At 37.2% G+C, this 18240-nt stretch overlaps 1 protein-coding gene and 1 non-coding gene across 2 annotated transcripts; one reads left to right on the top strand and one right to left on the bottom strand.

Annotated features, from left to right (window-relative positions):
* The first annotated feature begins 3306 nt into the window (after positions 1-3306).
* Positions 3307-7834, top strand: LOC145004564 (disease resistance protein RUN1-like). Its single transcript, XM_078963500.1, has 7 exons — positions 3307-3878; positions 4390-5533; positions 5634-5699; positions 5785-6006; positions 6089-6712; positions 6841-7450; positions 7531-7834. Exons 1-7 carry the CDS (start codon positions 3382-3384, stop codon positions 7626-7628), a joined length of 3261 nt encoding a protein of 1086 aa, XP_078819626.1. The 5' UTR covers positions 3307-3381; the 3' UTR covers positions 7629-7834.
* A 6553-nt stretch (positions 7835-14387) lies between these two features.
* On the bottom strand, positions 14388-14494 carry LOC145007812 (small nucleolar RNA R71). The gene has a single exon (XR_013663176.1). It is a non-coding gene; the product is annotated as a small nucleolar RNA R71 (small nucleolar RNA).
* Between the last annotated feature and the right edge of the window lie 3746 nt (positions 14495-18240).

Genomic DNA, 18240 nt, shown 5'->3' with positions numbered 1-18240 from the left:
GTCGCTCGGTCTCTGTCTTCTCACTCTCTGTCTCTACTCGGTCGCTCGGTCTCTGTCTTCTCGCCTCTCTGTCTCTTCCCTCCTCTCGGTCTCTACTCCGCCTCTCTGTCTCTTCGCGCCTCTCAGTTCTCTCCTCCCCCCTCTCGGTTCCTACCCTCTCTCTTCTCCCCTCTCGGTTCCTACTCTCCCTCTTCTTCCCTCTCGGTTTCTACCCTCCCTCCTCTCGGTTTCAGCATCAGAAGGCCGAACCTCGGCCAGATTTCGGAAATTTGTCACTTTTAGCCCATTTTTGATATTTTTAACATTTTAAGCCCGTTTTTCGTGATTTTAAAGCGGGATTTTCTCCAGAAATTATATTTTAACATAATAAACTCTAAATGCTCATAATTTAAACATATTTTGATGAAAATCATTATCTAAATAATAAAGATCTAATGGGGGATTTATTTAAGGTGGAGTGTTGACTTTGCCTTAACTTATGACACAAGCAACCACCCCACACCCACTCTATGACCAGCCATACCTCCCCACCTTACCTATATCACTTCAATGTCCCTTACACTCAAATTACACTCATTCCCACCTTTTTTTGAGCTGGAACAAACATCCACTCTCCTTATTTTCTCTCATTTGCTCTCATTCCACTAAGTAACAAACACCACTTTTCTCTCAAACTTTTTCTACACAAATTTCGAGATTCAAGGCTGATTTCAAGTGTTCTTCCACTCTTAGTAAGTAAAATTCACCCTCCCTATTATTATTTCACTTCACTCTACTCAAATCTTTGATTGCTTACACAAACTCCATAACTATAATGTTAGATTCTCGAAAATCTTCAAGGCATCTCCAAGTGTTCTTGAATTAAACACTTCCATTCTTCAACAATCATCTACTGAAATCACTTAAGGTGAGTTCATACCCGCACATTTTCATGTTTTCTCAAGTTTTCAGGGGGGGGGGGGGGGAATACAAGTTAAAACACTAAGAACATAACTAAAATTTTCTAACAGCCTTCATCAGAAAAGTTCAACTCCATTCACGGACTGTTTTGGGCATCTTAAACATTTTTGTTTTCAAAACTGTACAAGGTGAAAATAGTTCAGGTTATTAGCTTTAAAATGGCTACTTGCACATCTCCATACGATTTTTCTACAATTTATGGTGATTTTTACAAAACTGCCTATCATTTCAAACAACAATCCGGACCAGTCTGTGATTTTGGACTTATTCACCCAAGTTGGAGGTCCTTAAAAATCGTGATAAAAATTATGAGTAAACTAGACACATTTTGTGAACTCTCAGAATTTACGGATCTAGTTTTCGACTTCGTATGATTTTTCTATGATTTTCCCAAAACAGGGCAGAATGGCTAAAGTTAGCCAACAGCATGTAAATATCATAACACTTTGTATTATGTTGAGCAAAGTGTATAATCATAAATTCTAATTATTGAATGTGTTTCCTTGTTAGTTTGTCATCATGAACTGAAACTAAGTAATTCATAATAAATATTATTCATTCATTTTAGAACACGTATATTAAACTATAAAAAGTATAGTTTGATAAATTCATATCACTAATACATTTCCATAAAAGAGTTCATATATATTACATACATTTTAGATAAACTATAATAGGTATAGTTTATGATACATCACTCAACACACTCGTACAAAAAGGGTACATTCATACAAGAAAGATTTATAGTCACACACATTTCACGTAAACTTGTTAACCTATATTGTGAGACTCTCTCTCTCTCTCCCCGTACGTCCGAGTGCGGGATATAATTCCTGATAGTTATAATCAGAATCTCCTTGAGGGAGAACGTGATACTTGTATATAGATCTATATTGGGTTTGACACCCCACACCTTGCTGCTAGCTACAGTGGGACCTGCAGGTCTACGGGTGACAAATGTCATTTCATTTTCACGACGCCTGAGAAACGTTGTGGCAGGTTCACATAGTCACAGTATGATTATAGCGACTCACGTAGGGAGTTAACAATTCATAAAGTTTACGGGATTTCATAAAACCGAAGTAGGTTTTAGGTTGATTTAAAATTTACTTTCCATATCATTTCAAACTCACGACATTTCTACTAAGTAAGGATGATTTCTTATACATTTTGGTCTTTGGTTATAAGGCTACATTTTACGGACTTCAAGGAAAATATCGGATTTTTCTGAAACAAACGCGACATTTACATGTGAAAGACTTCTACTAAGTTTTATAATAAAAGCTTATGAACTCACCAACCTTTGTGTTGATACTTTTCAAACAACTTGTATTCTCAGGAAAACACTAAACAGGTAATCAAGTGCTTTTGAGGATGGGACGTTAAGGCGTCAAACTTTCATATTTTGTCAACATATTGTAATTGATTTTGAACCATGTAATTCATACAAGTGATGTAACTTTTTCAATTATATATATGTTGGTTGTGTTTGCTTAAATTACTATTGAAATTGTGGTTATGATACTATACATGAAGTCCTCCACCCCCGGACGTTTCCGCCATCCTTGGTTTGAGAGTGTGACACCATAGGCTTCATACGAAACCTACGGTGTACAAGTATACAATGCATATATTGTGCATTGTGTACTTGTACACCATAGGTTTCGTATGAAGCCTACGTTTTATTTATTTATTTATTATTATTTTTTTAATTTGTTTGTAAGTTGTATATAAATATATTATAGTTTACATTTAATGTTTTTTTTTTCAAAAAAAAAAAAAAAGGAAAATCGTAGCCCAACTTAAGAAAATACCATAGATAAAATAATACCGAAAGTTTTAGTCCAGAAAATGATTTTTTATTTTATTTTATTTTTTTATAGTAAAACCGAAACAGTAGGTGAAAAGACGAAATAATAGGCGAAAAAGTGAAACATTAAACAAACCTAAAAGTTTACAGTTTTAGAAGCTGTTTCGAGACAACCGTTAATTTTTGGTTAAAAATTGTTTTTTTTTTTTAATTGAACCTACAAGGGACCATCTCTGCTAGAAGTCATTTGGTAAAAAAGGGCTTCTAGTCCAGCGGTATCAAGTGGTGCTTTACCTCTTTGAGGTTGAGGGTTCAAGTCCCATCGTGGATATAAGTGAAATTAAGTGTTAGTTTAGGAGTAGATTAGTATATTTGTATTTGCCGGTTAAAAAAAATGATAAAAAAGAAAAAAAAAAAATAGATAAGTAATTAGTGTTTTTATTAGTTTAACAATTTTCTTATTTTTTAATTAAGTATTCGAAACAAACGCGTAGAAAATGTAGTGTGCCAAAACGACAACCCAACTTCACCGAACACCTCAAATTCTCCGGAGACTGAGTTGACTTTGATGCCTTTATACTCCTCTTTGTTCTCTCATCTCACTAATTTCAATGGCGTCTGCTTCATCATCATCTTCTTCTTCTTCTCTGCTAAATCATACCAGCTGCCATGACGTTTTTTTAAGCTTTAGAGGTGAAGATACTCGTAATTCGTTTACAGATCATCTCTATGCAGCTTTAAAACGAGCAGGAGTTCGCACTTTTAGGGATAATGATAATATCGACAGAGGTCAAGAACTGAAGCCGGAAATCGAGAGAGCAATCAAAGAATCTAGGGCTTCTATAGTTGTATTGTCAGAGAAGTATGCGAATTCCAGATGGTGCCTTGACGAGCTTGTTTTGATCCTTGAACAAAGGCGGAGCTTTAATCATTTTGTTTTACCGGTGTTTTACCATGTCGATCCCTCAGATGTCAGGAACCAAAGACAAAGTTTCACGATAAATGTAGAAGAAGGAGTAGAAGGGTCAAAATGGACAGAGTATAATGTCAATCGATGGAAGGCAGCCCTTGCAGAGGTTGCTGATTTGACCGGAATGGTTTATTCGGGGTATGCTTACTGTATTCGTTTTTATTATTTAATCCTTTGAAACTCCTTTTGATTAGTTCAACTGAGATTGTTAAATATGATAAGGAATCGTAATTTTACCTAGCAGATGATCGAATTCAGGTATGCATTTTAAAACATCAAATCATGAAATTTTCTTTCGCTCACATTGCTTTAAATTTATGCAAAGAGCAAAACTAGATTGATGATTGGAGGCTTAGCTGTGTGTTTATTTCATGGCATGTTATTGTATGGCATTTTCCATAGTAGTCTAAGTTGTTGGTTTACTTTTGCACATACTTAATTTGCTTAGCTCCTTGTCTCCGGACACATTTGGCATGATAATTGAACTTTCTTTATAGTGAAGATTGCAATTTTACTTGATCGGACAAATAGCTGTTCAGTTACTTATGTATACACATTATACCATTCTATTCACGCATGTGTATATGATGTGAAATAATGAGTGAGAAGTGAATAGAATGTGCTCATTTTCTTTATTCTTTTCTTGCAGGTCTGAAACAGAGTTTATCGCAAAAGTGGTTGATACAGTTGACTGTAAACTAGATTTGAAACTAGTTAGTACTCCAGCTCATCTAATTGGAATAGATTCTCGAGCTATAGCTATCAACTCTTGGTTGGAAAAAGAGCAATCTGGTGATAACGTTCTAGCAATTTGTGGCATGGGAGGTAGTGGCAAGACGACTCTGGCCCAATTCATTTACAACTCAAACACGCAAAAATTTGGAAGCAGCAGTTACCTTGAAGAGATTGGAAAGCACTCGAAACAGTCTGATGGTTTGCTTGGGCTTCAGAAACAACTTCTCACAGACATTCTAGGTGGAAATAATATTGGAAGTATATCTAATGTATCTGCAGGGACAAGGAAGGTTGAGGATGCCTTACTAGTGAAAAGGGCGCTTATCATTCTTGATGATATTGATGGACATGACCAATTAGACGCTTTACTTGGAACAAGGGCTTCTCGTACCCAAAGCAAGATCATAATAACAACTAGGCTTTTAGATATACATGCATGGTTCAGGTCTGTATCTTGGAAGTGCGAGGTGCAAAAATCCAAATTGTTGAGTGATGATGAATCATTACAGCTTTTGAGTTTCCATGCATTTGGATCCAAAATTCCTATGGAAGGTTTCAAGGAGCTCGCAGTTCAGTTAGCAGAGTATTGTGGTGGAAACCCACTAGCTCTTAAAGTATTGGGTTCTTCTCTATTTTCTGACGCTGAAGAGCCAAGGGAGAAAAGTAGCATGATAGGGGTTTGGAGAAGTACATTGAATTCACTGAATTCATTGAAAGGAGATCTTGATTGTAAAATCCAAGCTATACTACAAAAGAGCTTTGACTCACTACCACATGCCAGTAACAAAGAGCTGTTTCTGCACATTGTTTTTTTCTTTGTTGGTGAATATGAGGGTTATGTGGCAAAGATATTGGAGCATGAATGGCATGCAAAGGCTGGGATCAGGACCCTCATTAACAGATGCCTTCTTACCATCTCACCAAGTAAAAAATTGATGGTGCATCAACTGCTTCAAGAGATGGCAAGAAACATAGTCCTTCAAGAGTCCAGAGATCCCGCAGCACGTAGTAGAGTCTCACAAAATGATGAATCTTATCGTTTGTTGAGAAACGGAAAGGTATGATGTTTCTTAATTATGTGTATCTTTAAACTTACTTTCCCTTTCACAACCTCCTATGTTAACTTTCCTTGTTTCATTTCATATCTTTCCCCGTTAGGGTTCAAAAACAATTGAAGGTCTAGCACTTGACATGCAAAAGCTCCACGAAGGGATGACATCAAATGTAAGCCAAAGATGTGAATGACTGTGGTACTCATATTTCAGTATATTTTATGTACTAATTAATTAACTTAATGCTAAATTTGCAGCCATCAACCCTTGATACAGCTACACTTGCAAAAATGGACAAACTGAAATTGCTCAAGCTAGAACATGTGGAATTCAAGGGATCCTACAAGAATTTTCCAGAATTGAGATGGTTGTATTGGACTAGTTTTCGTTTGAAAAAAATACCCTCCAGCTTATTTGGGAGCAACTTGGTGGCTATACATATGAGCTATGGATTTCTGGAAAAGTTTGAACCACCCATGGTAGGAATTTGATGTCTTTTTTGTCACTTGACCTTTTTGCTTCCCAACTTTCTAACACCTTATGTTTGTATTCTTTGAATAGGATCTTAATTCGCTGAAGATCCTAAATCTTAAATGGTCCTTCAATCTTGTCAATATCCGCCGTCTTTCCCGACTTCCTAATCTCGAGACTTTGATTCTCTCGTACTGTTTCCGTCTCAGTCTGACTCATGTTTTGGAAACCATCAGAGGTCTTAAGAAGCTTTCTCTACTGGACTTTGGAGGGTGTAATCAACCTTGGAAAGATGAAGGAATGCCAGCATCATTGTTGGTACCCTTTCCAGACTCGTTAAAGCTTCTGTTTCTCTATCGCTGCAGTAATCCGTTAACGCCCCTTACCAATCTTAAAATGCTTCGTGTACTCGATGTGAGTAGTTGTCCAAATATAAAATACCTCCTTTGTCTCCCAAGTACTCTAGAAGAGTTGTGTACATCTTGGTGTTCTTCACTGGAGAAAATAACATTTGAATCCACTGGGTTCAGATTGCGGAAATTTGAATATCTAGGTTGTGGAAACTTGTATGAAATTCAAGGCCTTTTCAAATTGGTGCCGTTAGAACATCTTGATGAAGCAGATTTAGGACATATGAAATGGATCAAAGGATATCATGATACTAAGGAGATGCACATATGTGATGATTTCACATTATACCGTTCACATAAAGCGGTACCTTTCTCTCTCTCCTGCATGCATGAATAAGCACAACAACAAAAAAAAAACACATCTTTTTACCACTGAAAAAAAAACTGATTTATTTATGAATAGTTTGATATTTCTTCTATTTGTTTGACCAGGTGCTGTATGAATATGGTATAATGAGCACATATCTGGCACGCATACGGGTTCAAAGCATGCCAACGCCCAAATATATGTCATTGTCTGCATCCTTATCCTTTCGTGTGCCTTCTTGTCCTGAGAATGGCAGAATCTGTGGATTAAACATAACCGCATCATACAGAGGATCAGGCATATCTCTATCTGCATCATACAGGGATAAATATACGCGGGCTTTGTTTGCCAAAGTCAGCAATACAAGCAAGGGCCTTACTTGGATGTATAACCCTGTGATCTATGCCAATGTGGAAGTTGGAGAAGATGCTGGGTGGTTTAGCTATTGGCCCATTGGGAACATATTAGACGCTGGAGATGAAATCAATGTGTCCATCATTGTGGGGGATGGATGGATGGTAAGCAGGTGTGGTGTCAGCCTTGTGTTCATGGATGATGGTGAAGTAGAGCCAAAATACTACAAAGATTACAAGAAAGAGGAAGAAATTATTGGAGGAGCTCTATCTGAATTTGAGCTGGCTACAGGAAGCTACTATCTTTGTCGTCGCGATTACTTCAAGTCAACCACTCCTGATTGGTTAAATATGTTAGTTGGTGATACCATTCCTCGTAAATGTAAGTCCCACATTGAGCTGATGCTTTTCATCTAGATTAAGCTGCAAATACTGATTAATCTTTATATCACACTGTCATAGATTTACATGGATGGAGAAAATCTCATCAGAGCGACTATAAAACATCATATATGGAGCCGTTTGCTTACAGAGACGACCCGTATTCCGATTGGCTCTAAGGATGTACATTTAATCATTCTGTTTTGGCATGAAATACCAATATTTGTTTGTAAATTTAAATCAATTTGCTGCTTAAATCCTTTAACTTAAACTAAACTTTATATTTATTATATAAATGAATAGGATTGTCAAATTTGTACCACAGAAAACCGAACATGTTTTGTACCGAACCAATTCATTTCTTATATATAATTGTATATTTCAATTGTGATGCGTGTTTATTGTTTACAAATTTAAAAGCATGGTATTAGCCATTAAACTAAAAAAAAAAACTGAAAAGTTCCTTTGTTGGTCTTTTAACTATTATAATTGAAAATTAAAATAAATTGGTATATATCTTTACCAATTTTTACGGGCTAGACAAGTTGGTGGTAAGTATATTTTATATGATACTGGTAGCAAATTTTTGTGCCTATCAACTTGTTTTCTCTTTATAATTCCTCGTCCTTTAATTTGAGTTGTTGCCCAGTCTTCCCTCATTTATGATTTTAGAGTGATTGGTAGACACCGTTTTATGTAACAACTCAAACATTCGTAGCAGCCCTAGACAAAGCTGATGAGCTACCTTGTTTTCTTTTATTTGATAACCATTTTTTCTAAAAGTGGTGTAGCTAGCTTTTTATTAATTTATTTTGATTATAGATTGAAGTTATGTTGTATTTTTGTTTCTGCTCGTTGTTAAGATGAGAAATGAACAGAAACATGGATAGAAAAATATGGGAGTATACGAAGGTGGATGACAAATAAGTGATGTTTGAGGAATTAGTGACAGAGAAGGAGAAAAAAGAAGGCATCAGAAGAGAAGAAAACAACGATAATGATTTAGGAGGCTAATGGAGTGGATCACAATGCAAATAGGTGTCATTCTTGGATGTGTCAATCTTAACTATTCGAAACTTGCAAGTAATGTGTAAGAATGAAGGCTTTCCATGATGTTGTTATCTTGAATTCAAGTTGGCAGCCACCTGGATGCCACCTCAAACAGTAACCAAGGTAAATGTGTACATAAAACAATTTCAATAGTATTTTTTGAATAAAACTAGAAGATAATTGCTAAAACGTGTAAAATATTAAAAAATTATTTGTAAGTCGTGTAAAAAATAGTTAGCCGGTAAATTATATGCTCATTTCTCGTTTACCCTCTCTATTTACCGAAACCACATTCGCGAATGACATTGCCTTTCCTTTAGGAACTTTCACTTCTTTATGCATACGTCCTCTTGGTTGATCCTGTTGGGTAGTTGGTTGAAGAACATTTTCATTCCTGTCAAATTTAGCTTGAAGGGTGAAGACATTGTAATAGCCAATCCACGAATCACAAATATTGTGTAATGGTTCTTGGAAATAGGGTACTCGTATGTACCCCATAAAGTTGGACATCTTGTCCACCTTGGATATTCTCTTTGCAATGAACACATCAAGCACGTTGCCAACTTCTCACATTTGTTCAATAACTAATGATTTCCCATGTTGGTGATTTTAGTGTGACGAGTTCATATTATGTAATGGAATCTATACATGTTTCCAATGAGATTATATCTTAGTTTTAATACAATGTTGGAGGTGCGGAGTGTACACTTATATTAGAATAGATTAATCCCGCTGCTTTTAAAAAGTCGGTGTCAAGGAGGCTGCACCCCCTTGCGGGGTTCCAAGGGGCAACTTTATCCGGAAACAGTTGTTTTTCAAATGCGATTTCATAGGAAAAAATGTGAAATTACTAAAGGGGCCTTTGTAACAACAGTTTTCTAGAACTGTTTAGCTAAAGAGCTAAGAGGATCAAAGATGGGGTTTTGTGAAAAAACCCTATGCCGCTACGTGGTGCATGGATGATCACGATGTGGAATGGATTTTATGGAACACGTATTTTGGAGAGCACCAGACGTGGCATGATGGTTGCCATGACGTGGTGAGTGTTGCAACCCAATAAGCCTATGATTTTTAGGGTTTCACCCATATTTAAAGTCCTTAACTCTAGGTTTAGCTTGTTTCTCTCAGCCTCCATCCTCCTATTTCGAAACCCTAGCGCCATTTAAGTGTTCTTCATGAGTTCTTGGAGTTCTTAAAGTTTGAAGCCTTGGTTTGCACCTTAGGGAGAAGAAGAATGTGTGTTTGCTAGTTGGAAGGGTGTATCTACTTCAGATCTTGCATCTGTTGCATCTTATGGAGCTTGGGAAGGGATAAAGCCTCCACCTTTATCATCCTTTTCTCTTATTTCATGTGATGAAGTCCCTTGAAGGAATGTTCTTGGATTTTTGGGCAACTCCTGAACCTTAGGCTTGTCTGGTGACCATTTTTTGGTCTTATTTGATGGAAAAAGTGTTAAGCTATAGTTGCCTTTGCTCTATGCTCTAGTTTTGGTCATATTAAGGACTCAGGGTTTAAGATCTTATCTTGTGGGGAAGTCATAATGGATAAAGTTGGAAACTTTATCCATTAAGTCATTAAGAAGAATCAGATCTAGAAGTATGAGCTTTGATTTGTAGTGATTAAGCTCTTCATGAGAGAAATGGCTTCTGGTAGTAGTCGTAGCCACGATGTGGAAAAGAGGTCCCCATGTCGTGGAAGAGGTTCAACATTGCGACTCATTTGTCTGGACATTCCCACGACGTGAAAACGACCATTTACCCATATTGGTCCAGTATGAGCTGCAATGCGAGACAATTTTGTAAAATTCACCAAAAATTGAAGAAAAATCGTATGAGTGCGTGTAAGTAGTCCCTGAAATGATATTGACATGAAATACTTACATGTAATACAGTTTTGAAACTATAGAGTTTAAGGAGGACAAAACAGGTCCTGAACAGAGCTTAAATTTTATGTAAAAAACTAAAATTTAACCTATTTTCCTATTAGAATAATTATGGTAAATGTGTAGCTAAATTTAACTTAAATTGTTACTATTAGGGAATGTGAAGGGTGATAAGGTGTGAGTGAGTCCCAAATTGCTTTGGAGGTTTCTTTTCTTTTGGAAGTGAGTTCATCACTACACCGTGTTGTGCTATATTCTATTTACGTGTTGTTTATGCAGGTAGTACTAGGCGGGGTAGAGTCTAGAGGTTTCCCTTACGTATTGAGGATTATGCATTGTAGGAATTGACACATCCAGTTGGGGATCACGTGTAATCAATGTGTCCCAAAGGATCGATGAATTGAGCAAGGGGGACTAGACATGGCTGTGACAACCGTCAAAATTCGAGTCGGTTCTAGATTTGAATAAACTTAGTTGCACGTATAGGCACGAAACATACTAGACTTAGTAACTAGAAGTTAAGATATAACCTATTAGAAACTTTGAAACAATTAGAAATAATGGATAATGTGCTTAGATTTCACATTGATATATGAATTCTACTACTACTTAACTTTAGTGACTATCTATATTAGAGTCATTCTTTGACTCGAACACCATTTCATGAATCATATACACACATCATGCACTTGACCTAGTAGTAAAAGTTAGGTCAGAGTCTCATAGAAACTTAAGTCAAAGTTGAAACTAGGATAAGTATAATTGATTCCTCAATTTCGTTTGAATCTCGGAATCACTACATAGAATGCCAGTAAACCAATAAAAATAAATTACAAACAATATTTCTAATTTGAATAAGAGTTATGAAACTCTAAAATAGTTTGATGTCTCAAAATTCAAGTAATTTTGATATCCAAAGATCTACAAACTCTCAAAAACCCTAAATGCCTTAAAACTCATATTTACAAACTTTAACCTTAAAAATTCTATAAAAATAATTATGAAGCTTCTAATATTATCTTATAATAATTAAAATTATAAAATTGCATTTAAGGAAATAAAATTGAACTCATTAACAATTACCCTTAATTTATAAGTCAAAAATCAAGAGTTTTATGCATAAAAACTAGGTTAAGGTGCACATTTTATAAAAAGTTGGATAATTTTTATAATATATTTGAATTTTTATATAAAAAAAAAAAGAAAGAGAGAGAGAGAGGGATATTATACCCTCAAAATTTGGATTCCCTTCTCTCTCCTCTCTCTACTCTTCCCAACACACTCAATCAATTCCCCTCTACACTCCATCTTCTCTCTCACTCTATCCCTCATTCTCTCTCACACTCATCATCACCACCACTCCATTTCTCTCTTCATTTCTCCATACTCACGGAATTTTCCAGAAAATAAGTCCAAGAATACACCTCAAACTCAAAATCTTCATCATCTAGTGGTGTTCATTAAGGTACAACACGATTTCCTTTTATTTTCCTCCATGTTTTCAAGGTTTTTCTTGCATTTCCTTCTTCCTCTACACCTTTCTCTTAGAAAATATGTGTGCATGTTCATTTACTTCATTTTTGATGATGATGGTGGTAGGATTTCACCAAAAAACAACATGCATGTTGTAAATGGTGAAATCCAAGGTCCTAAACCTAAGTCAAGATCATGAAAATGCACTTTTCTACAAGTTTTGGTGGAAAATCACCACATGCACTCTAATTTTTCTTTCAAAAACGATTTTTGAACATTTCAAACTCATGAATGATCTTCAAACCAACATGCATGTGATGATCTTCAAGCTTATATACTAGATCATAAAAGTATGTTGTTAAAAGCTTATATACTAAAAACAACCCCTACTCGGCGAGTAGGGTCGACTACTCGGCGAGTCCAAGCGAAGATTTGAGAAGATAAGGACTTGGAGACTCAGAGGCTTATCACATACGGGGATTAAGATATGGACTCGTCGAGTCGGAGCCTGACTCGACGAGTCGGTTCGAATATAAATAAAATTCCTCAGATAGACAGGAGGAGATTCTGGAACCCTTCTAGAGAGATCAGCTACGATTGAAGAGCCAGAGAAACCCTAGAGAACGAAGATACAACCTAGAATCCAACTACGAAGGAGATTTAAGGCAATTTTCATCATTCTACTTAATCTTTTGTTTTCCATTATGGTTAAACACCTAGAATTCGTTTGTTTGCTGTTACTCACCTTAATCATGAGCTAAAACTCTCAAACTTCTGTTTGGGGATACAAAATTGATACTATGGTTTGATTATTAGTAGGATTAAATTAATGTTGGTGATTTTTGTTATTTTAGCTTGCTAAAGAACCTTGTGTGTGAATGATAATTAATTTTCTGTTAATAGGAAGGTTATTAAATAGTATGAACATCTTTTGATTACTAACCTCATATGTTTATGTGACCACTTTATCATATGTCTAGGATTAGTGAACATGAAACTAGAATTAATAAGAAAATTAAATAATTTCATGTATGAGCTTGTATGATGACCATCAACAAGAAGTTAACTAAAGGACCAAATTAGTTGACAATTGCAAGTCTAAATTAATCCGAATAATTAATCTAGTGAATTTAATTAAATTAGACAATTGGCCACTGTTTGAGTTAGTTTATTCACTAAGGGTTAGTGTAGTGAATGCGAAATTAATAACTTGAGTTAGTAGCCAACAATTGAGTTAATCCATTGCACTATTACCATAAAATCAACCATAGGATCAATTGAGTTGAACTAAACAGAAGTTCCTTCCCATTATTGAATCTAGTTAGTTCTTTGCTTCCCTAATTTTTAGATTAAGTAATAGTAGTAAGTTTCTGGTCTTGAAAAACTAGAGAAAACCCCTACTTATTAATTAATTTAGATAAAAATTAGTTTTTAGTTTTAATTTACCGTTCCCTGTGTTCGATACCCTACTTATTTAACTTTACCATAATTGATAGGTCCACTGCCTTTGTGTGTTTATTGTTATTAAAAACTAGGTTTAAAACTAGTTGAGTTCTACACACATCATGTTTTTGGCGCCGTTGCTGGGGATCAGTTATAAATTAGCACTAAATTCTAGTTTAATCAACCCTTTGTGTGAGATTTATCTTACACAGAGTTAATTCTTAGGTAATTAGTAGTTGGTAAAAAAATTTAATAAAAATCCGTTTTAAAAGAATGTAATTGAAATTTTTTCTGTTTTTGCCTTCGACTCGCCGAGTGCACTCGTGCCGACTTGGCGAGTTCATCGCTGATTCACAGTTTTAATTTTTAATTATTTTTTGTTCTTTTTATGCGTTTTTGTTTTATTTACAGTCGTTTCATGACCCGAGGATCTGATACACCTCTGTTCCCTCCTCTTGAAGACCCGTAATCCGCACTAAGAAAGAGCAAAGGCAAAACCGTTGGAGAATCCGCTTCTTCAAAGAAATCACCACTCAAGAACCTCAAGTCCATTTTCAGCAAGAAGAGGAGCAGCAGATCAGGAGCATCCAGTGCCTCTGTGACAAAATAAGACCCAATTAAAGAAGACACCGAGTACGAGACCGAGGAAGGAGAAGAACCCACATATGAGAGCGAATCCGATTTTGAAGACGATTTAGCTATCACAATGGCTAATATCGATGTAGTCCCCATGGGGGAATGGAAGAAAAGGATGCGCGATGACACTGACCCGGGACTTGTGCAACCCGCAATTCCCACTACCGCTACTTTCGAGCTAAAGGGTCATATTCTTGCTCAACTCAAGGAGATTCCTTTTTATGGGAAAGACCACGAAGACGCCTACAAGCACTTGGACGAAGTGAAAGATGTGGCTGACTACTTTAATGTACCAAATGTGCCACACGAAACCCAGCTACTTCGAATGCTTCCAGTCACATTCAAGGGAGCTGCCAAGGATTGGCTCAAGTCACTTCCTCCAGGATCGGTCACCACATGGGCCAAGATGAAAGAAGAATTCATAGACCACTTTTGCCCGCCTTCCAAAATAGCCAAGATAAAGAAGGCCATTGCCAACTTCGAGCAACAACCCGGAGAATCTCTATATGAAGCTTGGGAAAGATACAAAGGTCTTCTTAGAAATTGCCCACACCACGACCTTAATAGCCAACAAGAGGTCTCCATCTTTTATGATGGAGTCAATGTCACGACAAGGCAATTACTCGATTCAAAAGGCCCGCTCACGAAGAAGCCGCCCCCAGTAATCAAAGAATTAATTGAAGAATTCTCTAAACATTCTAGAGAATACCACAATCCTAGAAATGAAGTAAGTCGGGGGTAGTGAACTCGGAAAATGATGGCATGGCGGCAATGATGGCAAAGCTCGATAGCTTAGATAGAAGAATGACAAAAATGTATCAAACAATCCATCCTATTCGAGTTGGATGTGAGAATTGTAGAGGGCCCCATCTCACAAAAGATTGTGACTTGGATGAAAATGGAAACAAGAAGCTCAAGTGTTCTACTCAAGCGGCGATCGATACGACGAGAATTGGCAGAAAACGAAGAAGGAATGGCTCCCATACGAAGAATATAAGAAGGATAAGGAGGAGAAATACAAGCAGACGGAGAGGGGGTTTTATCAAAAGGAAGAACCGGTAATGGAGAAGAAAGCCGATTTGGAAGAATTGTTCACTAGATTCATAGTTGCATCCGAAAAAAGGCACAATGATCACGATGCTGCAATATAAGAGACCGGAAACATGCTAAGGAATCAGCAGGCATCTATTCTCAACATTGAGAAACAGCTAGGGCAACTTGCACATCAAGTGAATGAAAGAAGACCGGGTCAACTTCCAAGTAACACCGAAAATAATCCGAGAATGGAGAATGTGAGTGTTGTGACTTCTAGTTATGAAATTTTTTTCACACATGCACAAAGGATCTCCAATAGGAAGACAGAAAGGGAAGAAGAGCCGGCTCCAGCTAAGCCCGACCAGACTCGCCGAGTCCCTCTAATAGACTCGACGAGTCCAGGCGTTAATGACAAAACGGTCATTCCCTTAAATCCATATAAACCCCCTTTGCCATTCCCAATCATAGCCATGCTGGGGGAAAAGGTTGAAGCTTATAAAGCTTTTATGGAGCATGTTAGAGCCCTGCAAGTCAACCTTCCATTTGTAGAGAGAGGCAATGCTTAAAACGCCCAAGTATTTTATCCTACTAAAGGGTCTCTTTGCTGCTAGGAAAGATTTAGCTGAAGTCACGAAAATAATATTGAGTGAGTTACCTGAAAAGAAGGGAGATCCGGGGAGTATCATAATTCCATGCCAGTTTGGAAATGCACTTTTCACTCAAGCGTTGACCGACTCGGGTGCAAGCATCAACTTGATGCCTGTCTCTTTTTTCAAGAAGCTGAATTTACCGGAGCCAAGGCCGGTAAACATGAAGATCCATTTGGCCGACAAGACAACAATTCATCCAAGAGGTGTTTGTGAGGATCTTCTCATTAAAGTTGACAAGTTCATATTTCCAGTAGACTTTGTGGTGCTTGATATGGAAGAAGACCCCGAATTTCCGATTATTTTGGGGAGGTCATTTTTAAACACCGCAGGTGCATTAATTGATGTATGTGAGTCTACACTAACGTTGAGGGTAGGCGACGAGTCAGCAATATTTAGAGCTTTACCAGAGATCAAGCAATGAGAGGAAGGAAAAGAAGGGATCTCATTTATCGATTTTGATGATGAGATACTACAAAAAGAACTTGCTCTTTTGAAACATGAAGATCCAAACAAGTTTTTGCTACCTTCTAGTGGTAATGGAGATTTTGACACAGACTTGGAAGAGATAGAAAAGCTGCTGAACGGAGCCAACTCGGAAAACACAGTGGAAATTGTGAAAAACGATCAGACTCACCGAGTCGCTTTCCAAGACTCGACGAGTCCAGTCGAGATTGTCAATAACTTGGACGAATTAGATCTGCTCGTTGCTAGTTCTCTGCATGTGCTAGATTAGGATATTTTTCCTCATTCTTTAGAAGAACAAACAACAGAAGGAGAAGTGGATATTGAAGCTCAACATGTTCATATAGCATGTCTTGATGCAATTCCGCTTGAAGATGAGGAAAGCACTGGAAAAGAGGAGAAAGAAAGGGGTAGGAGAGTTGATGCTGATCACCCATTCGTTACCAAACCTAGAGCACGAGCTTTCACAAAATATGAAGTAATAAAGTTTAAGGAAAAGGAAATGCAAGAGAAGGTGCAAAAGAATGGGGTGAAGAAGAATAAGAGGAGAAGGGAATTTCAAGCAGCTGAGGATGATGTTGTAAGAAAGAAGAGAGAGGAATTAAAACGGGCCTACAAAAAGAAGATTCATGCTTACAAGATGAAGTACAAACCACAAAAGATTAGGCGTGTATTCCCGATGCTGGAAGATGACGAGACGTAGATGGGAAGGAGTCCAGCTAACAACTCCTTAAAAAGAAGCGCTTGGCGGGAGGCAACCCGTTATTTAGAGTTTGCTTTCTTTTATCTTTTTAGTTTTGTTTAATTTTCGTTTTTAGGATTTTAATCTTCCAAATTGTCGGACATGTCTGCTTGAGAATGCGTATGGACTAAGTGTGGGGTGGAATAAATTTTATTTTCTAAATAAATGGCAAAATTATATAATTTTTTGAATTATTTGTAAGAGACTCGCCGAGTCTGACCATGACTTGACGAGTCCATTCAGATTTCGGAAAAGGTTAAAATCGCGATCAGACTCGCCGAGTCTGACCATGACTCGACGAGTCCCTTTTATTTACAGAAAAAAAATTATTTTTACAACTGGTAATTAGGGTTTTTAACCCTAATGAAATCAGTTTCTTCCCCCCCCCCCCCCCCCCCCCTTCACTCGGCGTGCGCCTCTACTTTTGCTCTCTCTCAAGCATTCATCCACTTCTTCATCTTTTCTTCAAGATTATCAATTTCCATCACAAAAGGTACTTAATTTCTTCCTAAATTCTATTAAAGGCATGGTTTTTAGATGATTTGGGGTAGCAATTTCATATAATACCCGATTTTGAATTATAGTGAATTTTTATGGTTTTGCTTTTACATCAATTATGTTGTTTTGGATGGTTATTCTTGCCCTAATACATGTTAGACATGTCCCTGAACAAAAGCCTTAGCGAAATTTTGGTATTTAATGGTTGAATTTTGACAGACTCGTCGACTGACTCGCACAATTCATGCGACTCGTCGAGTCGTTCATGGACTCGACGAGTCCAGTCGGGGACCCAGGTGTGGTCTATTTTGATGATTTTCTGTGTTTTCTGGGTTTTGTGTTCTTTGTTTTGTAGGGACAATGTTCAACAGAGGACAAAGCTCAATTCGACGTCAAGGAGACTTTCCTTGGTTGAATTTTCCTCAAATCGAATCGGCTTCAACAATGACTAGGTGGAAGAAGAAGCTGGCCGATATAAGGAAGAAGGAAGTTTATGTACCTAACAGGATTGATTGAGATTGGTTGCGAAGTGTGTAGTATGAAGAGGAGTTGGCTCCTTATCTTTTAAAGGAGTTTACTTACGAGGAGGAGACGATGGTTTGTGATAGGTGGAGCCGGGTCTTTAGAATTCAAGAGCCGGTGTATTTGGAGCTTTGCCTAGAATTTTTCTCCACGGTATCTTTTCATGGAGGAGATGATTGTTATCACCCGACGAGTTTCAGTTTCTGCCTTGGGGGCGAATTCCATTAATGCTCCGTTATTGATCTTGCCTATGGTTTGGGAATTTACGACTGAACCTTGGTCTCGACTGCTATCTTTCGTGCCTTCTTGGAGCATTGTCACATGGTGTTTCCCGATGGTGTTACGAGTACGGGTTGGTGGAACACAATCGCCAAAAAGTTATACATTTTGAAGTCGGC

Source organism: Lactuca saligna, chromosome 7, assembly GCF_052625555.1.
Source record: "Lactuca saligna cultivar CGN05327 chromosome 7, ASM5262555v1, whole genome shotgun sequence".
Taxonomy (NCBI): domain Eukaryota; kingdom Viridiplantae; phylum Streptophyta; class Magnoliopsida; order Asterales; family Asteraceae; genus Lactuca; species Lactuca saligna.
Note: the sequence above shows the minus strand (reverse complement) of the source record. Positions and strands in the feature narration are given on the sequence as shown.